The sequence below is a fragment of the Hypomesus nipponensis genome, chromosome 23 (assembly GCF_054491055.1).
Source record: "Hypomesus nipponensis isolate SF chromosome 23, ASM5449105v1, whole genome shotgun sequence".
Classification (NCBI taxonomy): Eukaryota; Metazoa; Chordata; class Actinopteri; order Osmeriformes; family Osmeridae; genus Hypomesus; species Hypomesus nipponensis.
Window position 1 is genome coordinate 8258992 of NC_140383.1, and position 21995 is coordinate 8280986.

Below are 21995 nucleotides of genomic sequence, written 5' to 3' on the forward strand. Positions count from 1 at the left end.
TGCCCTCTGCTGTTTTCAGCTCCTGGATACAACGTGTTAAGAGTTTCCACTGTGCTGATCCCAGGACACTTGATGCTGGAACTGGGTGAGTAGGGGAGGGAGGGAGGGGAAGGGCAGTGCAGAAGTGAGCCCATGGGACCGTAATAACACCTGTCCCACATGGGTACTCTTTCCATTTAGCCACAGGACTTCCCAGTTCAGGCATCCCCCCTAAACAATGATCTTTACAAGACAAAAGGATCCCTTGCAACAACCACAAAAATGATATGTTCCCAGATTGGATTTCCCAGATGCCCCGTAGAAAGCAGTGCCAGAGAGAAGTGAGGTGCTACACTTTAGAAAAAGAAAATTGTCACTGGAGTCTAAATAGTTGCCCCAATGTTGTTTCAAGGAGGGGAGACAACGGGGCGGGGCAGGGGGGGGGGGGGGTCAATGAGGTTTTATATGGTGTACCACTCAAAGCCTGTGTCTGGAGTCTTGACTGTAGCCCCCAGGGGAGCCCCTATTGCGGTGAGGTTTATAGGAGTCCTGGTAAGGGTCTTGGTAGTCCTCCTCCTCTAGGGGGTAGTGGTCTCGGCTCGGCATGGACCCAGAGGACAGCCGGTTGCAGCTCTTGCGTGTCCGCTCATTGTGGTAGTTCTCATCTGACGGCATCAGACTGCGCCTTTCGATGGGTGTGTGGTCTTCTTGTGTGTGATTGCTGTTCCTGTTTTTTTGGCCCTGTGCATGGGAGGACAGATAGACACATAGATCTCAGTCCCCTGATCGTACTGTATGTGTTCATTTGAGCACATTAGGCTGTGTTAAGCATAACCACAGTGGATGGGAAGCCTGTAAAAGGAGGATACTCATCTATTAATACACCATTTCATTTATTTGAATGAAATCGTTTTTACTCTTTAGAGTGTGATCATATTGCACACACGGTAGTAATGACAGAGATGTTTGTAACACCCACAATAGTCTCAATGTGTAGGTTGGTTTACCTGTAGACCAGATATGGCAGTGGGGTATGGGGAGAGGGCAGTGGAGCCCAGGTTACGTCCCAACAGGGGGTTAAGGGGTGTGCTGAGGGAGGTGTGGGTGGCACGCCAATAGGCCTCAAGGTACTCTGCCAGGTGCTCGCATGCATCTTCCAGCTGGTTCTCATCCAAGATGATGTCAAACATTTCCTGATTGGGAGAGACATGAGAGAATGTAGCTTCAAACAGGATAAGAAAGGAGATAGGAGGGATGAGTACGATGCAGATTGTAGGAAACGGTAGAAAACGGTAGAAAACAGGTAACTTGAGTAACGTTCGTAATGTTTGAATACTTTTTCTTTCTGCTACTTATATAGTAGTTAGGAAGACAGTGTGCCATTTGTTAGGGTTGATAAGATGCTTACGGGAGGGCACTGTGCTAGCTTGTCTGCTGCTACAAGCTGCACGTTCAAGTGTTTACTCTGGGATTTCCCCCTTGATTTAATCAGCCGCTGCAGGACCTGAAGAACACGAACAGACCAGAGGTTATTTCACCACCATCCTACAAAATCATTTTCTGTTTTCCATAAAGCACGTTATAATACTATTTAAGAAAATATAAAAAAAAATTATGTAAACATTTCAATGTTATGCAAAACAAGAGGTACTCTTCCCTCTATTTAAATTATTACAATACAGTACAAGGGCCTTTTGCCTGTTTTAGATTTTGAACTATATTCCACAGACCACTAATAAAACAAATGTAAAGTTTTAACCAGAAGAGGGCAGCAACCTTGACTCACGGCCAACCAGAAAACAGTACAACCTCAAATTGTAGTCTGTGAGTTACCTTAGGGGAGGACACTTTAACATGGACAATGATAGGGGCTAATGAGGTCTTTATCAGCTGAGCAGGGTGGTTGATTGTGTCAGCATCCAACACCACTAACTGTAAGGACCTGGCCAACTCAAAGATCCTCTCAATCTCACTCTGTACCTCCGCTGTTGGAAAGAAATGACAAACGCTGTCCATTCTTTTCATAAAAGACAGATATGAAAGACAGGTATGTATGTTGAGCATTTCATTGACGAAACAAAGCCATCCTTGTTTTACCTAGACTGGACCTGGTGTTGGACCTCTCTATGATGGCCCTCTTGCTGGGGTTGTTTAGGACTGACCTCTTAGCCAGAGATATGTCTGCTGTCACCCTTGTGATGGATATCCTGACATGGAAAAACATAAGTTGAGAAACTTTATTTGGAACAGTCAATTTAGATAGCACTATGTTTTATATAAAGCCTGTGCTAACTGGGGCAGTGGAATTATTTTATGAGCTGTGAGCCTTTTGGTTGTATGGTGAGATTGTATACAGGGATATGATACTGCAGAGTTTACACAATATATATGCATAATCTAAGAGAGTGAACTCCCAGCTCCTTACCTGCCATCAAACCTGTGCTTCAGGAAGTCAAATAGTGCTTTCTGCATCATGTCAGTCACCTGCATATATAGCCCAGGTAGAACCGGTGGGGAGAGGGGAGAGGCAGACCAATACGAGATCAGATAAGAGAGAAAATATAAGAAACAGGCAGAAAGGAACAACTTCAGCATGATTTGGTAAAGATGGTATCAATGATAGGAGTAAGACATAAAGCATTGAAAGAAACACAGGCTACCTAGCAATCGCCTGTCCCTACTTGCCCCAGCCATCACTGTCCCCAATTATTTCTTGTTTCCCTTCCACAATTAAGAAGGGACCGATTCTGTTTTCAGAGTCCTGCCAGGATGAATAACACACTTCGCAGAGCTAATGGTTCCTCTCCACTTCACTCCAGAATTAAGGGTTACATTTAACAAGATTATTAAGGCCTACAATGACAGGTGTCATAAAGACCAGCGCAAAGGTGATGATTTGAGGCTATCATTGGCAGAGAGTCCCCGGTGAAACTTTGGTCGAAAATAAAACTCAAGTAGAAAATGATTTAGAACTCATGAGAATAATAGAAGTCAACTCTCATGAAGGAATTTTGTTCTAATAACATTCTACCAACATAATAAGCAACATAACATTGTTATGTTGACAAAGGAAACGAATGGGACTGTACATTACGTACTTCACAGCAACACACTCTCTATCCAGCTGGGGATGGAAATACAGAGGTAGAGCAGTAACTACAGATCACGAGGTTGCAGGTCGAATAACTCCCTTGAAAGTCGCTTTGGATAGAAGTGTCTGCTAAATGAATGCTTTCCAGATTTGATTTACAATAGTTGGATTGTTCATCGGTGTGAATTATCACATGACCAGCTTTAATGCAAAATTGTCAGTTATTATTGTGTCATCATGTATACATTTATGTGAAATCCAATAAAAATAATTGTATATATGTATACAATAGTTGGATTGAGTCTATGAGTGTATCTGCCTGATGCTGTTGCATGCACTTGCTTCTTTTGACTGTAACATTGAGTGACAGCAGAACCCTGTACACAGTAGTCGTGTCATGGACCATTTTCCACCAAACGGCTACTGAGAAGAAACTTAGGCTGCAATTTCACACCAAACATACAAGATTCAACATTGTCTTGACCTTAACATGTATTAAATGTGTGTACATATTGCAGGCCTTCCTCTGCATCATTATTCAGTCAAAATATCTTGTCTCTTTCTTCCAAAAAACATTTTGTTTCCCCAGATTTTACACTGTCACACACAAAGATAGGGCTAGCTGTGTTACCATGAGAACTAATACTAGATGTAAAACATATTTAGGTTCTTCACTTTTTTTCCATAGAACATTGTAAAAGACAACAACAGTGCTACCAACTACTTACAAATCCATTGATTAAAATCATAGAGCAAACTCTTCCAATTCCAACAACGAAATGGCTTTTTCAAACGAACAGATCATATGAACATGTTATGTGACCATGTAATGTATAGCTACTGCAGTGTATTTTCTGTTTCTAATTTCAAACCGTGCTCCACTTTTGATACTGACGCGTTTTACCCAGAAGGTTGTTACCACGGCAACACAGAGAGGAGATGAGGATTCTGTGATGACTCTGGCTCCCCCCACTTTACCCCATTCCTGCCCTGCTCAGCTGACAATACACCCCATCACTAGTTAGCGCTGGCTGGCTGGGTTATGCAGTGCTGCTGTTAGGCACACGCCTTAAATGATGTAACGTGAGTTAGTTGGTCTGCAAAAACGGGTTCATGTTCAAGGTGATGTCTTTACATCTTTACCTATTTCCCCTCAGCCAACCACCATGAGAATATTCTCGGTGCTGATTCAACTGGAGAATCCCGTAATTGTCCCTCGAGGGCATGGCATACCATCAAAAGTCACAGTTGCTCTAAAATGAGTTTTGACATCAAAATCATCACCCAAAAATAACTACAAAGAAACAAGTGAGGAGATTGTATGACACTTCATTCCATTGGGTCTTGAAGGAACCTTAAAGGAGTCTGTCTGAGTCACAGGGTTTGAGATGGGGGCAGTGACCTACCTCATATCCCTTGAGGGACGGTCCTACTAAGACCACTGGTCTCATGGAGGGCACCACGTCATAGGGAGGGATGTTCTCTGCCTGGAAAAGACACAAACACATATACAACCACACACATACACGCACACACACACACCAACACACGCACATACACACACATGCGCACATTGTATACAAGTACAGTATATCCATTGCTATCAAGCAGCAGGAATTCAGTCTGCTGCTTTAAACGTTTCTGCCAGGGTGTTTAGACACAAACATTGATCTAAAAAAAAGTTTAACTGTAAAATAGCACACACATCTTGGTTATAGGTGAGATTTTTTACAATGTAGCCATTAATGTTTGGGTCTCTCAAACTGTTTAACTGCCCCCATAAGAGTATATGGTATCAAAGTGACTCTTAATACATCTGTAAATAACAGATATAGTTACAAGTACAAATCTGTATATGAAGGCAGACTTGCCAGCCTTTTTCAAAATAAATTGACTTTAGTATACTAATCAAATTAATGAACAGACACACTCACCACTTTCTGCTTTTGTTTTCCTGGAAAAAAGAAAAAATATCCAATCAATATATTTTAAACGAAGAAAATGCATCCTATTATAAAGCAGCATATACGCATTTTGACATGTGTCTTGCTTGACCAGTATGAGTCAAAATTAATTCTGCTATCAACTTGGAAATTGATAGGGTTGCTAACCTTATTAGACTCCGCTGACACCACATTATATGCACACAAGACCTTGTTATTGATTACGGTTTTATGGCTTAAAAAATTATGTAGTGTCTAATAGCAAGCTACAATCATGCTACTGAACAAGGTATTTACAAAACACAACCTTTTAAATAGTCAAGGGGAGACAGATATCCACAAATAAATGAAGTATCAAATAAAATGTATGTACAGTAGGCCTATACATTGTATTAACACTAGTGGTTAAAAATACTTGATTTATTTGTATCTATTCCAAACCTTCCTTTGCAGGGTTAGCCATTGAAAGACCTGAGGTTTTTTCGATAGATGCCATTTTTTATACACAAAGATTTTTTTTTTTGAAATGAGGACAGAATTATTCACACCAGACAAACTATCTCGTCACAGTATTAGGATTTACAGACATCTTTTTGGACAGTTCCCTGCACAGATATCAAACATCATCCTGAATGGACAAACGCAGAGCCTCCTTTAGGGTTTTTAATCGTAAGAGATTATGCTTAATGCATGTCTGGGAAATGGCCCAGAGAGGGAAATTCACCCCCTGAATTCTGTTCTTCAAATAGACGATTCCAACTTCAATCAGATGATTCACAAATAAGTTGTCTTGATCTACAGGCTGGCGCAGTGCCAGGGCTCACCTGCAGAGGTGGGGTTGGGTTTGAATGAGCCTGAGACCATGTCTCCTAGACTGGAGGAGGAATTCCCACTGGACTTACTGCAGAGGCACAAAACCATAACAAAAGGCAGTGTGAATGTGGAGCACAGACAATGTCATCAATCACACCCCAGCCTGCTGCTTGGAGAGGTCACAAAGAGCTCTGCATTCATGTTAATCAGGATATATTTACCCAACAATGAAACATGATTGACATAAGAAGTGCAGGTTGCTTCTTGTTAGCGGCATAGATTGACCAGGGATTACAAACGGCTGCAATAAATATGCTGTGGCGATGCTTGTTTAACTCATGAGCGGTGTTCTTGGAGAGGTTAGTTTCGATGTATTCGAGAAGACGTCATACCCACTTTTACCACAACTGGTCAAATCCTCACCAACAAGAGGCCAATCCGGACCCATTGTCTTTTGAAGTATGCAGCACAGAGTTAATGCAGAGCTTACTAACAAATACTAACAAAAAGCTGCCGCAGTCTCGGTTCGCCCCCCCCCCCCCACACAGACACACACTTTCTACCTTACCCCTTCCATCGTGCCTCTGCCCCCATGCTTTCCACGTACCCGTGGAAACGTCCTCGCTTCTGCTCCTGCTGGAGACGGATGTTCTCTAGTTTGAGAGGGCTGGGGATGAAGCCGGTGTCACAGCCCTCCTTCACCAGGCGACCGATCCACCAGTCATTGCTGTACTTCTGGAAGCAAACAAGACCGAAAAGATACATACCGTACCTGAACAATTTACACAATAGGTATCAAAACACAGTGAATGACAATATTTTCAAAAGTACAAAGCAACGAAGGTGAAAAACAAAAAGTAAAACCACACTCGGAGACAGTTGAAACCCCCCCACAAACGAATCGCTTGAAAGCAGCATGTCGTTTGTTGTTGGAAGAGTGCAGCACTCGGTACCTCTTTGATGTGCAAGAAGTCCTTGGCATCAAAGGAGATGGCTGTCCCAGCCACCGGGACGTCCTCATCCAGGGCTCCACAGTAGCTGACGTTCGTCTTCACAGCGAAGGCCACTGCCTTGGCCTGGGCAAGCACAGCATTGGAGGCACAACACATTCTGAACTACACCACGTGTCGAAGTAACGGATGTATGATGTCAAGCCTAATCATGAGCAATGCTGAATAGGGGCGTAGTGACTTCAGGGGGCCAGTTGAAGTTTTCCTTGTTATAAATGGGTTAGAATGTGGGTGCATGGCGTGAGCTGTCCCGAGTACGATGTGTTTGACCCTCCGAGGGCCAAGCTGCAGCAGATGTAAGTCAGCAGAGGTGAGTCAGGTGGCTGAGCGGCTAGGGAATCAGCTAGTAATCAGAAAGTTGCCGGTTCTATTCTCGGCTGTAACAAATGATGTTGTGTCCTTGGGCAAGGCACTTCACCTTACTTGCCACAGGGGAAATGTCCCTGTACTTTATGGTTCTACTGTAAGTCGCACTACTGTAAGTCGCTCTGGATAAGAGCATCTGATAAATGACTAAATGTAAATGTAAGGCACAGTAAGTCGCTCTGGATAAGAGCATCTGCTAAATGACTAAATGTAAATGTAAGGCACAGTGTTGGAGCTCACCTTAGCCCTCTCCAGCTGCACCGCCGCCTGCTGCTCCTTCTCCTGCCGGCCGCTTTCCCGCTCCTCCTCCAGAGACACATCTGAGTCAGATGGTCGGCTAGTGTAGGAATCAGCTGAACCCTGCAGGAGCACAGGCTGTTAGTCAACAGGCAAGGGTAAACATTAGACACAAGGTACAATTTACAGTATACCGTAACACGTAGGCCTATAACACCCAACACACAACAGTCCATAGAAATGGTAGAATTCCCAGTAGAACCATAAAGCCTATGCTTACAGTAGGTAGTTAGAACACTACAAATAGTGCATGTCTGGAGATATTGGTAGTGAGTGAATACGATAGTACACAAGTTAGGAATTGCGTGAGTCTGTGAGAGAATGAGTAAATGAGTGAGTGAGTGAGTGAGTGAATGAATGTGTGAGTGAGTGAATAAGTGAATGTGTGAGTGAGTGCATGTGTGCGTGCATGCGTGAGTGAGTGAGTTGTGGTAGTGGTCCAGGTGTGTGGCGGGGGCGTGGAGGGGAGGCGCAAAGATGGCTGTCCGCCTCTCCTGACAAGATCAAAGAGAGTGTAATTAAAGCTGACAAGCCGGCGTGGCGACAGGGCTCCCAAATACAGAGAGGCTTTTTTGTAGCATGCCGAAAAGGGAAATCTAGTTGAAGTGATCAAATTGGAAAGCGCATTAACTCACACACAAGCACACACATACATTTAGACTGCAGAGTGTGACTAAACAGAGGCTGGGTCAATACAACATGATGAGAGGAGCAAAGACGAAGAGCCCTAGGCAGGTGTATTGGGCTCCACTGGCAAGTAAGAGAAGGACTCTTCTCACCACACAGCAACACATCTAAGACCAAGTGTTGGCCTTAGCAAAGGGTTAGCAAAAGGATCTCATCTCATATCAAACAGAGCACTGTTTTCAAGAAAGAGGACCTGAGAATAAAGCTTTGAACCTGAAATCAAAAGGTTGTGCACAAAGCGCAATAGGCCTGATTAACCTTGCGGCTCTTGAACCTATAATAATAGGATTGCAGACCTCCATTTAGCAAATTCGCTATTCTGTCTTAGAAGCTTCCAGATATATTAATCACACTACTGTTCTCGAAAATTTAAATGGGGAAAATATGAATAATCCAAGGGAAATTACGACTATCTCCGGGGCTCACCTTAAACAGGCTCATATTGTAGGAATTTGATTGTAATTGAGGCATCCGCTATTACATTACAGTAGAAACCAAGGCATTATTGTGTCCAAGGCCCCCCAGAAAGTGTGTACTGGTCTTTGTGTGCTCCACTGGCACTCCCCTCCCTCTCCCCCCTTCAGGCAGAGCGGGTCTCATGTCATTACTATCAGAGGAGCTGCCCCCCTACCCTCCAGCAACCAAGCCCCCAACACTATCCCTTATTAGCCACGAGTCAGTGGCTGCTGGGAAACAGAACCAGTACAACACCCACTCACAGAGAAAAAGGGAGAGAGAGAGAAAGCCAGCCAGAGAGAGAAAGAGAGAGAGAGAGAGAGAGAGAGAGAGAGAGAGAGAGACAGAGAGAGAGAGAGAGAGAGAGAGAGAGAGAGAGAGAGAGAGAGAGAGAGAGAGAGACAGAGATAACAAAGTGATCTGTGAGAGAAAAAATACAAGACACAGAGAGATAGAATGAGACAGAATGGACGGAAGGATGGAAGTGTAGACAAAAGATTCTCCAGAATTTCAGAGTTTCGGAGAGATTCGGTGAGGCACCACCGCCACCACCACAGCTCAGTAATGCCCAGATGCCCAGATGCCAGCGGCAGCAGCAGCAAACTGAGGCTGCAGTGAGGGGGTGGAATCCGGGTAGTGGGGGGTGGGGGAGGGAGGTGGGGGGGCTGGGGGGGAGGGACTCTATTTCGAGCCCCTTGACGAAGGTGCTGAGAGACATTAGCGGTGACGATCTCATCACATCCTCAGCATGCAGCGGCTAACCTTCTGATGCCACCAACCAATAGCTGTCTAGGTGGTGCCTGGCAAGGTGGATAAGTCTACTTCCTGACGTCTGTTACTCCTGACTGGAGATGGAGAAAGAAGACCAGGTTCCAAATACATTCTCAACTGCTTTGAACTATTAGACCGTTTGTGAACTTTGCTTTTCCCATTTCCATTCCCATCATTTCAATTAGTTCAGAAGTGCTCTCTGCATGAAATATTTTACTCTGCAAATAAATGGAAAAGACAGGTGGACATTACAGATAGAGGACTTTTACCAAATCCGTTCTGATAAATTTGAAGAACGTTAAACATCTGAACATGTATGAGTGGCAGTTCAGCTTTCAATAAAGTTGCCTTGTTTTGATGTCAGAGACTCCTCCACCACCTGTACCCTCTGACCTGACCTGTTCAGCAGTCACACAAGGACTGATTGATGAGAGCCCCCATCTCTACTCCTGCTGACGTCAATATTCTGTCTGATACATCATCCCTCTGACTACAACCTGCACTCTCTCTCTCTCTCTCACTCAGTTTCTTTACTCTGCTCTCTTTGTCTCTTTCTGTCCACCTCTTTCTTTCTCTCTCTACCTGTTTTTTATTCCTGACTTACATAGATCATTGACACTGTTGCCATCTTCTTTGGGATTCTGCCTGCCGATTGATTCAGGGTCTTCATTTCTCCAAACAATGGAGTGATCATTGATAAGTGATAATCAACAAAGAATTACAGGCACTTCATACATACGTTTACATATATATGAGCAACAAATGGAAAAGTGAATTCAATGAGTCTTGAAATATTGTGAATGCAAAGCAAATGCTGAGATTTTATGAGGTATTTGTCCATTTGAATGAACATGATTGAACATGCATTTGTCCATTTGAATGACGGTACACGTTCCTTTCTTTCTGTCTATCCCTGCCTCCCAATTCTACAATTCCCTCTCCCTCTTCCTTTCTTTCTCTCTACCTCTCTCTATCTCTCTCTCGATTCTCTCTCTGGCCAAGGGATGACTCGAGACCCCACATGCCTCTCCCTAGCTCTCAGCTGTTGAAGCGTGAAGACCATGGAGACATATGTATCACCGGTGACTACACACATGGCAAGCTTGGCCACAGCACTGCCATCACACTGAAAACCACACAAAGACAAGAAACGGATTAAATGGCTCAAGCTGACTAGTACATTCCTTCCATTTGTCGACTATCCAAAATGCTTTTGTAAGATAATAGGACCACCAAACGGGCTTTTAATATAATAGTCGGAAATGATTGATGAATGACCAGCCTTTAATTAATTGTCATCATTCATTTACACAGCCTGTACTTGGCAGACCTTTTTTTTTTCTTAGCGTGTAAGTAGAGGTTTACACACAACAGTGTTTCCTAACTGCTCTGTCAGACAGTGTATGGTATCACTCTTGTATGAAGCACATTAGCAGTATCACAGCCAGCTGGTCTGCACTCCCAGTACAGCAGACGCAGCCCTACTAAGAAAAGGCAGGCTTGAGGAACATGGAGCCTCAGCACAAATGTTTACCCAACAGATGATGGCACAGTCGCCCCAAGGGTGCTGCCAACTGGTCCTTTCTGCAGAACATGCCATGAACAGAGGGCCGGGGGCCATTCCATCGAACATGCGTGGCCGTATTTGCAAAATGTAACTTCAAGGAAATGGCATGGAGATTTGACGATGGTTGATGTTGATTTATTTCTCCGAGAAATTAGCCTGAGGCTTCACCTGAGCACAAAGGGCCACACGAGAACACATCAACGTGCACATATCATGGCCAACTCCATTCACACACACGTATACATGGTGCATAGGCTCACGGGAGCAGAGAAACATGCTTACAAAGGGCTGCATGACAAGAAGACCAAGGCATGATATATTGCTTTACATTCTGCCCGATACAACCAGTTATTTTCATGGAGCACTGTTTCCCTGTGCCATGCCTTCTCATCCAGTTAGAATCCAGACCCACTTTCACAGAGGAACAGATCCTCTGCATCACTGCATCCTCCGGTGTGATAGGTCTTCAACTTCTCTACAATGAGACTACAATACCTTTAAAAGCATTTGTGTGATCACACCACTGTAAATAGTGGCATTTGTTCATTTATAGTGGACAATATTACAGTAATACACTAGAAAATTCAAAAATGGTCCTCTATCATCCTGCAGCAAAGATGTGTTACAATACAAACAATTGTTTTTACTAAAAGGAAAAGTATAATAAAGTAAAAGGATAGTATTGTTAGGAAAACAGTCTGGATTTTAACCTTCAAAACTATGTTGGCCCATTAATCTCATACCTGGCCTTTAGCTCAGAAACACAAGTATTCTGTTGTTTGTCAGGATATTCACCTCAAAACAAAGAGCAGTGAAACTTAATTTAGAGCAACAAATGTGATATCATGAACTCTTCTGCACAGCTGCACAGAGTGGGGTGGGTCTAAGGCATGCAACACTTATTGAAAAAAAATCCTTAAGTGACAACAATGGGCACAAGGCCACCACTATCTACTACTATCACAAAACTTCATCCCATGACACAAGCACACACACAGACACACAGACACACAGACACACAGACACACAGACACACTTCAACCAACTCCACAATCCATGTTCCCACTAACACACTGACTGGGTCACTAGTAGGTCTGTTATCTGAGTGTGTCAGGGGCCCAGGCCAGTGTCCATCACACCACACTCGGGTCTTATCGCCCCAGACGCCTAGTAGCACTCAAGCGACCCTCACAACTGCACCCCAAATCCCCCTGCCCCCATGACCAATCTGATCCAGTCAGTAGCAAGATATTGAGTTCAACGTTGTTTCTTTTGAATGGTCAAGTATCTCTGTGCATCACACTGCCATGATTAATCTCGCTTGATTTCCAAAAGGACGGGCGTTGTGTAAATGGTAAGTGAAATGTCAGAATATGTCGGGTTTTTTTCTTCACAAAAAGATGTGTGTTACTGTCGTAAACAACAGTTCTGCTGAGTGGGCAGGGATGGTTTGATTCATCCATCAAACTGTACGTCGCACTGTGTGAGGCGTTCTCAGAGTCAAGTTGCAGTGCTTGTACACACTCCAGCCAACCACAGCCTGGCTCCTGTCTCCCCTTCAATGAAAAATGTCATCATGTTTCCTGTCCTGGCTCTCCAGGCACCACAACAGATGACATCATTTCATCACTGTCTCAAAGACAAACAGGCTAGCATCTTCCTGAGCAAACTGGAAGGAAATGCTCTGGTATTTAGATGGACGATATCTAAAGTACACAATATTATAATCTAATAGGGTTTTGGATGCCCTTTGATCATGTTGTGATACATTTTAAGGTGTGCGGTAAAACTCCCTACCTGATCACCATCAATGCAACCATTAATTTAACTCCCTATAACCAACAAATGAAAATTAAATCACTTCTAAAAATAATGTAGTGTGTGTTCATTGTGTCTCCGCAAACTGGTCACTTGCTGGTCATAGTTTCACTTCCTGTAAAGCCAGCCACTCAGTGGCCTGAGATAAGGGCTGATAATAACGTAGAGCCACTAAGAGCTGATCGGATGCCAAAATGAAGGTTAGTGCAGCTGCCAGCACTAAACTAAACTAACACTGCCATACAGTCTCAACACTTAGTACTGTATGACAGTTTGTCTACAGACAAGTATTAAATAGCTAAAATGCACTGCCATCTGTGGACTTGAAACGGGCGTTGTTTGACATTTGTATAACAACTGGTCTAATTTAACTCTGCTCTGTAGAGATTTTAGATTTGGTATCAAGCTGACAAGGCTTGTTGCCTTGCAGTGAACCTCCCCCTCCACAATGTAGAGATGCTGTATTAATGATTCAATAACACTACCTCCCTACTGGGTTGCACACCCTCACAAAGGACCGCATTTAGCTTGTGCAGCACTTTCATGGAGGTGGCAGAAAACAATGATTTCCATCACATACTGGTTAGGTTCAATGGGGCTGGCGAGCCATTGGCTGAAGGGGTAACAGCCCAAACCTGATTGGGGTCCATAAATAATTGAGAGGTAGCAATTAAGCTTTTGTTAGCTAGAAATATAGTTGGTAATAAATAGCGTAGCTCATGTCTAGCCTTTGCAGAGCACCTCTTGTTATCTGTTACAGTGCAAATGTATAACTCTTCAGTCGAGTGTCTCTTGTATTAAAGGCAAACTAAAGGACCAAATTAGACCTAGTTGTCTATGATAATGAAATGCTGAAACTATACACAATCATGAAGATCAGGTAGATCATCTTTGATATCCCCTTTTCCAATAAATAACAAGAAAGAAAGAGAGGACTGGAAGGGACAGAGGGGGCTTGGAGGAAGGGAGAGAGAGAGAGAGAGAGAGAGAGAGAGAGAGAGAGAGAGAGAGAGAGAGAGAGAGAGAGAGAGAGAGAGAGAGAGAGAGAGAGAGAAGAGAGAGAGAGAGAGCTAGGTATGTTCATGTTCAGCTCCCTCCTCCTCCTTCTGTCCACACAGCTCCTACATGTTATTGCCTTTGTAAGCATTTCTCTCAGCACTCAAACACAGCTTTCTGGTGCTGATGCTCATCACACGTCAGTATAAATCTAGGTTTCTCCACAGCAGAAGAGAATCATGGCTGTGTGTACACGGACACTTCAGAGGGATTCATTTTTATGTCTGTGATGGACATGATCTACAGGGCTGTTTGTCACAGTCAGACACACCCGACTGCTGTAGAATCACAGTGTCTAAAGTGAAGCTTGTCAGTGCTTGGAATACAAGACAAATGGCCCTCGGAATTTTACAACTCTGTTTGAAACAATGGCAGATGAGATAAGATTAGTTAGGAGTAGATAAAATTAGCACATATTAGATTGGTTGTGTGACCCATAGGAGTGGGTCACACAACCCCTTACTGTGAATGCAAAAGAGAGTTAGTAAGGTACTGTCCCTTTAAATCAAAAGCAAATGCAGCTCTCTGTTACAAGAAACTACATAATGATACATTAAGTAGCCAAGGATGGCTGGTTCTCTGCTATACTGGCCAAGTATGCGCACACACACACATAAAAAACACATATACAAGTAACCATATACACACACATACTCACTCACCCACCCACACACAATACACACACATACTGTACATACACATGCACACACAAACACACATACATGCGCACCCACTCAGTTGCAGCATGTTCACTGGCTAATCAGTCATACACAGACATGATCAAGAGCACTGTCCAGATCAGTGGATGTTCAGTGATATGGAATGTACGTTTTTTTCTAGCCTGTTTTTCTTCCGTGGCATAAGACAACATCAGCCTTTGGAGAGAGAGAACAGTATCATTTGGGATAAAAGAAGAACAGGTAACTCTAAGACACATGTCTCTTCCTCTCCTTTCCCATCCCCCCATCCTCCCACCCACTCCAAACTCCCCACAAGAAAGCCCAAACCAACCAAAGACAGAATACCATAAACATACCATGCCCCTACTCCCGATCCTTAGAGTGTGTATGTGTGTGTGTGAATGTGAGAGTGCACTTGTCAATACAATTACACAGGAGGGAGAAGCATTAATCCAGAGGCATCTAACAGTGTCACAATAAAAAGCATGGTACAGACAGCTACAACTGCTTTTCCCCCTTGCCCTCCACAACCCCTCACTCACCGCCTCCGAGTCTTCAAATCCATGTAGGTACAAATTATCGTACATGGAGGTTTGATATTCCAGAAAGCACCACTTGATGAATTAAAAGTGAATGATGGAGCAGCAGAGCATCAACGCCGGGGGATTAAAAATCCCTCTCCACATAAATCATGAACGTGGAGCCCTCCTGTGTTTTGCCTTCCCAGTGTCTGTTGGACGTTATTGCCCCAGAGCCTAGAGTGAGTTCCTTTCCATCACAAGGCAGCCTAGTTCTCTCCGGAGGCTACACAGACCTGGCATTTTATCTGCCTCCCAAATACAGAGCAGGAGAGCGAATCCCTTCCTCAATCAGAGGCTGATGACAACGCAGGGAGGCAGCCTTCTGATTGGCTGCTGGCTGCTCCAGTTCGCTTAGACACTGGTGAATAAGGAAAGGGATGGGAGGGAGGGAGAAAGAGAGAGAGACGGGGTCTATAGCTTGAGAGCATCGTTTTCTTTTCATCTCTGAGGTACCCAATGACAACATGTATTTGTCTGCTAGTCTCATGTAATTTGCTTAACTGCCTCTAAATCTCTTTCTGGCTCTCTCGCTCTCACTTTCTCTCTTTCTACTAACGGGAGTGTGTGTTGGCGTGTATGTGTATGTGATCATTATGATACTGACCTAAACACTAAGATTTAACGACAAGCCCTCGTCTTGTAGTACCCTCTCCACTGTGACATCACTCATGCTCATTGCTCACAGCATACCCAAAGGATGTTATAATATCTTCATGAACACCATGGGACCATAAAGCAACTGTCTCCAGATTGCACTGCAGCCAAGGCCATGCAGCAAAGACCAGGGTCACGGGGCTTTATCAAAACCTGGCCTCAGATACTCAAAGCCTTACAGATAATGACACATTTTCATTTCCTCTACGTATTCCCACACAAGCCATGTACTGTATTTACGTTGTCTTTCATTGTTTGACGCACTTTTACTTCATGACTAGATGGAATGAGATGGAATGTGGTGCATATTCATTAATTAAAGGGATTTGGAACTTTAATTAAGGGAAATCGTTTAATTGGAAACTCTGCATCTTTGACCGCTATACGAGAAATGCTGATATGGAAGAGCAACATTGCCCCCTGCTGATGAGGACACTTACTGCAGGTGCGCTTGGCCACTCGAAGCTGAGCTTGCTCTGTAACCCTGCCAGCAGAGTAGGGGGAAACAGAGCCTTGTGGATTTCCTGAGCCGGGGCACCAACGGGCAGCCTCTCTACCAGGGTTATCTCTGGATGGTTGTGTGTGATCTTTTTTGTTGTTGTTGTTATCTCCTTGTTTATTTAGATAACATATGGATATGATATTATAATAAGTAGTCATTTCTAACTAGGCATTGTTTGTTGTATTCCAATCCAACACTACAAATAGGACATACTGTTGGTCATGTCTAGACATTCAACCCAGTATTTCTAGCTATCTAACCTGACAGTGTGACCTACCGTGTGACATTTATCACAGAGAGCTGATTTGGAGATATGACTTTGTGGAGGAAAAGGTCACATATTGAGGGAGGTCACTAAATTGAGCGGTTGCTGTTTGGAGGGACTGACTGGTACTTGATGTGTGAGTGGGTGGAGTGTGCTGTTTGGAGGGACTGGATGGTACTTGATGTGTGATGAGGTGGTGGAGAGTGCTGAGGCCAAGTCCCATTCACTGATTCATGAATTAGCTGCTTAGGTGTTCGGTCACGTGACCTACTGTACATAGGAGGGATTAACAATATAAATCAGCCCTTCTGTTCCCCATAGAAACAATCTGGTTAACTGGATTTCTTTGTTCAATTAATTGTGATTCAGAAATCTTCCCTCAGCCAATGGCTTTTCAGCTGCACAACTGAGACTCACTTCACCAATTCACTTAATTTTTCTAAATATTTTCTGTTCTCTTCTTTAAACTAACCTTAGAAACGCCAGAAATGAATTAGGAACCTAATGATATTTGGGTCTAAAATGGTCACTGCTCAGCCAAAGTCTCTTCCAGGTCAGCCACGCACAAGTGAGAGAATTAAAATAAATTCTATGTGTCCAATCAGTTTGTCTTGTCAAGTGTATAAAAACGATGGTCCTGTTTTCAGAATGAACAGATCAGATTTTCCACTTGTACTTTAGAAAAGCAGCACATCTAGGTCAACTACATGAGAATGACACCAGGACTCTATGTCTAATATGATACGTACAATACAGTACCTAGTAGACAATTGAGTATAGTAAATTTCCTCAGGAGTTTAAATTAAAGCTGTTCTTTGAGAGTTGGCACACTTTCAGTTTTTCTTGAATAGGCCTGGAGGAAAGCCATGGATTCATTGGCGAAAAGCTTAAGGGATCCAATGGTTTCTACAGAAATACAGAACTGCCCAGCTAGCAAATAGCTGTCTGAGTCCCTGACTCTCAAGATAGAGCTCAGGGAAACAGGCAGAAGACAGTTTAGATGACTAGATATCCCATGAAGAAACTGTTGTGGAAAAAACACCATACTGTTGTAATTATGAAGATGGTTAATGATTAAGGATTCAATGAAACTTGTGATCACCTTTGTAGTACATGCTATATTATTGGAAACCAGATGCAAAGCTGTTGACTGATTATTGTTATCCCTAAACAATGGTAGGAGACATGGAGCCCAAAATATAAGGTTTAAATAATTAAAGGATGAGTGGGGGAGAGGAGCATGTGTATGCTTTCATAAAGGACCAGGATGCATAGCTGTAACTTATGAGACATATTTGTGGCCTTACGCCCAGAAGCCTAACACAGCTGGCTGTTCAAGGTCAGAAAGAGCCTAATTGGAAGAAGTGTCTATGTAGGGAAGTACCTGTTTTGAATCCCCTGAGACAAGGGATCCGCTTTGTAAGATTACCTAATGTCTACGAAACCAACAAAATATCGTACCATATTAACATACAATGGGGAGAAGACTATATAAGTTAAATTGTCCAGAGAAAACTTCAGTCTGATCCCGGGATCACGCTCACGTTCTATTGGCAATCTTTGTTACCTGAGAACCAATAAAACACTTTGCATCAACCCTGCTGAGTTCCAGTGCTGTTTTTACATCTTGAGAATTGACTGAAGATGTTGTTTTTTGTTTCATCAAAACGCTGAACATCTGTCTACTGGAATTGAATAAACCACGTGGGCTCAAAACACCATCTGAGGAAAGAAAACATCTTCTCATGCCTCACGCATTTTCTTTTTCTGTCCAAGAGTCAACCACATGTGGCGTGATGCGCGCCTCTGTTGTCTTCATTAGCCTGTACCAGGTAACACGTTCTCTCTCCTGCTCATCTCCTGCCCTCCTGGAGGGAACAGCTCTTCAGCTCCAGTAGCAGTGAGAGAGGGTTGTTGACTCTAGTCTAATAAATAAACACGGATGAACAGAATAGTCTGAATAGAAATCTTTTTATGGTCAACCATAAAGGCTGACAGTTTCTGATATGTTTCTGTGATCATCCTCCTTGCCCCTAATACTGTACTTCAGCTAAACCTCCAGTAAATCCGCACACTGGAAAGATTCACTTGACACTTTTTACAGATTACACTTTAGACTTCCTCTGCACTGTTTTATAGAGGAGAGTAAGGGTTGTCACATCAGATATGTCAAAGGACCAGGGGAACTTGACTGCCAATCAAACAGCTGGGCTCAACCCCTGATTTTGAACTAGCACTGTTGCTATGGATACCTAACTGGAATCAAAGAGCTCAATCAGCAGGCACTCTGCTCATCTCTCCACCTGATGATGTGAAACTGATTATGACCCTTGAGTTGTGTTTGAGTGAGTGTGTGTAGAGGTGTGTGTCCATGTGTATGTGTGTATTTGTGTAAGTGTGTGCATAAATAAGTGTCCTGTGTGTCTTTAGCCTCTTTAAACCCGCTGGGTCATAAATGCTTTGCATGCAGATAGATTTCCCACAGGGACTCTTGCATAATTACTAAGCATCATGAGGGAAAATCACTGGATAAACAAACAGGAAGCTAAACCATATTCTAGTCCTAAATCAACATTTTGATGACAATGTGTTGGTTGAATGGTGTACTAGATACAACATGGCATCTGGCAAAAACTGAAATAACCTGACATACAGTTTGCAAACCATTTCCACAAAACATTCCCTCATTCTTGATGTGACCTACTGTACATCTTTATTAATACAGGGTTGTGGCAAATATGTCAAAGCAATGGTAGCACTGTTACATAAATAATCAACAAACTAACAGTTTGTGCAATGTTGGAAACAAGGAAAAGGTCTTAGAATTGACCAACAAATATACTGCCCTAATTTGAGAGGCTTTGATCTATTAACACAGACACGTTCAGTGAAATAAATAAAAAGATGCACAAAAGATGGCACATAACATTCAGGTGTCCCAGTGTTGTCGAAAAGCCTGGCTGCAGTTTCCTTGGAAACCCATTAGTTGGGATGTCACAGTTCAGACAGGGTCCCCTCCATTTTTATGGAATAATTATCTTACACATAATGCTATATCATTAGCATGTGTTACAGGGTTGCTTAGAGGCGAAGAGAGTACAGCCGGAACTACTCAGATAGCCCCCTGTTCACTTCTCCATGGATTTTACATGACTGACAGATAATTCAGTGGTAGCTGAGTGAATTGTTTGAATTAATTTTCCTTTTAGGTTTCAATTAAGATCATTGCTGCTGCTACCACAGCAGTATGCTGTTGATGTGTCATAGAAGCAAACAGAATGTTATGATGTTTTCTGAGCTTTGAACCTTTAATAAACATAGAGGACTTAATGACAGCTTCTCATTTGGGCCAGGGGGACATCATGTTCTTACTTGTCTGAGGATGAAGCTGGTGGAAGTGGTGCTGCCATCAGATCTCTTCAATCTGCTGCGTCTGGAGTAGGTCCCTCTGTTACCCTGGGAGGGGGGGGGGGGACACATACGTATAACACACACACACAGAAGTACCCACACAGACACCCCACCAACACACATACACACATACCAGGTTAGTTATCCTAATGAGGATCGACAATTAACTCTCATAATTGTGTTGTACCTAACCCCTTACCCTTAACCCTAACGTTAACCTTTCATGAAATGCTAACCCTAACACTACTTCCAACATTAAGCCTAAAGCCCTTAAAACCCCCTACAAATAGCACTTGAAGTGGTTGGGCCCAAGAAAATGTCTCTGCAAGGTCAATTTTGGGTTAGTTTTCTATCCTTGTGGGGACAATACATACACACACATACAGTACAATCTGCAGCTAAACAAGGGCACCTTGGCCCACAGACTGAGGTGGTGGTTATGATTCATTGCCTGAATAAGAGACTTTTCAGACAGCACCTATCCTGTGTTAGTGGTGTTTCTCTTCCTCCCCCCTCCTATAAGAGGGCATCATTGGGCAGCTGATGTCCAAGTGTGACACACAAACAAAAACACACATATATGTTCACCCATACACGCACATGCACATCACATCTGTGGCCCCGCATAGCAGCGTGTCACAGACAATTCCCTCAAACCAGAGGAACACCAGGGGTGTCCTTGTCTGAACCATCCATACCCTTCACCATCAACATCCCACAGTGCTTAGGTGGATAAAGTCATGGAGGCATTGCTGCTGTCACAGGAATGCTGTCATGGGGATTTAGGATGTCACGCACAAGTGAGAGAATTAAAATAAATTCTATGTGTCCGATCAGTTTGTCTTGTCAAGTGTATAAAAACGATGGTCCTGTTTTCAGAATGAACAGATCAGATTTTCCACTTGTACTTTAGAAAAGCAGCACATTTAGGTCAGCTTTCCCTTTCTTAAATGAGTACCAGCTCAACTGATGAATTATTAAGCACCCTATTTCAAACCATACAACTGAAAGCCCAGTTTCCCAATGACCAGCATCATTTATTACCAGAGGTGAGAACATTTTAAGCCTACTGTCCATAGGCAAAAATGTAACCTGTGTCCTGTGTTCAAACAACATCATGACACTTTTATTGGACATATAATTTCAAATTTTAGTTTAAAAATACATATAATAATATCTATGTATATATATATGTATATTTATATATGAATTATATTTATAAATTTTTTATAAATTTAAAACGAAACTAGAGTCGACCGTGATTAGAACCCTTGACCCACTTGCATATCTCTACATATATATACTGTATGTTTAAAGCGCATTGAATTAGTGATTAGAGTTCGATTTCGAAGAGAGGAGACGAGAAGATGAAGATAACATATGTTATTTGCGGATCTTTTGCCTACCTGAAAAACAGGCTTTTGTAGTCCGTCGCCAACACCGTGACGGGTGTATATGTGTCGGGACATTTCGGCCAGTTCATCTGTCCAGGGGGGCGGCTGCCGCTCTGTCCCAGTCCACTGCAACTGCTGCGGGCATTGAACCGTTCGCTCCAGTTTTGCACCGTTAGTTTTCACACAGTAAAACAAACAAAGAGAATTGCTCTACTGCTCCTTTGACAAATATATAGAAGGCTACTACTGAAATAGGACCAGGATCAGCGCGTGTTCAGCGGCAGTGCAGCTGCTGACGCTGTATGCTACAGATGTGCACGCGCAGTAGCACACTCCCCCACCGCTCCATTATTGACAGAGTGCACTCCGTGCGCGTTTTCTCTGTACAGCCAATTCAGTGTGGTCTTCTTCAGATCTTGAATTAATTTAGACACATTGCTAGATTGCATTTTTTGTTCCTTTCAGTCATTGACATTTCTGCCAAGTCAACATTTAATTAGATTTATGAAATTACGGTGTGGGTCTAAGTCTCTTATGTGTACAAATGGACTGGTTTGACTGTCCATTTGTGTCCCACATTCTACACACAAATCCCCTTTATCCTAGAGCCCAAGTCTAGCAGTAGAGTGCAAAATAAAAAATAAAATGATGCAT

At 43.1% G+C, this 21995-nt stretch overlaps 1 protein-coding gene across 7 annotated transcripts; it reads right to left on the reverse strand.

Annotated features, from left to right (window-relative positions):
* Positions 1 to 456: 456 nt before the first annotated feature.
* On the reverse strand, positions 457 to 21416 carry cacnb4a (calcium channel, voltage-dependent, beta 4a subunit). 7 transcript variants are annotated; one of them, XM_084688229.1, is made up of 15 exons: positions 21354 to 21416; positions 19909 to 19992; positions 15077 to 15148; positions 7443 to 7562; positions 6780 to 6902; positions 6434 to 6561; positions 5838 to 5914; positions 5005 to 5024; positions 4477 to 4557; positions 2405 to 2463; positions 2077 to 2186; positions 1813 to 1964; positions 1388 to 1483; positions 987 to 1172; positions 457 to 720 (listed from the first exon to the last, which is right to left on the reverse strand). In XM_084688229.1, exons 1-15 carry the CDS (start codon positions 21414 to 21416, stop codon positions 457 to 459), a joined length of 1635 nt encoding a protein of 544 aa, XP_084544355.1. The 7 variants fall into 7 exon arrangements, with proteins under 7 accessions (XP_084544355.1, XP_084544357.1, XP_084544356.1 ...); XM_084688231.1 differs by lacking the exon at positions 15077 to 15148 and having other exon boundaries at positions 5868 to 5914; XM_084688230.1 differs by lacking the exon at positions 15077 to 15148.
* Between the last annotated feature and the right edge of the window lie 579 nt (positions 21417 to 21995).

Bases quoted from the DNA above. Each gene is read 5' to 3' on its own strand.
- cacnb4a (XM_084688229.1), bottom strand. From the start codon at position 21,416: ATGTCCCGACACATATACACCCGTCACGGTGTTGGCGACGGACTACAA. The intron at 2,464-4,476 runs GTAGGTCACTGC...CTATATATGCAG, and splicing joins CGTCCCTCAAGGGATATGAG to GTGACTGACATGATGCAGAA. The intron at 1,965-2,076 runs GTAAAACAAGGA...TCTTTCCAACAG, and splicing joins CAACACCAGGTCCAGTCTAG to CGGAGGTACAGAGTGAGATT.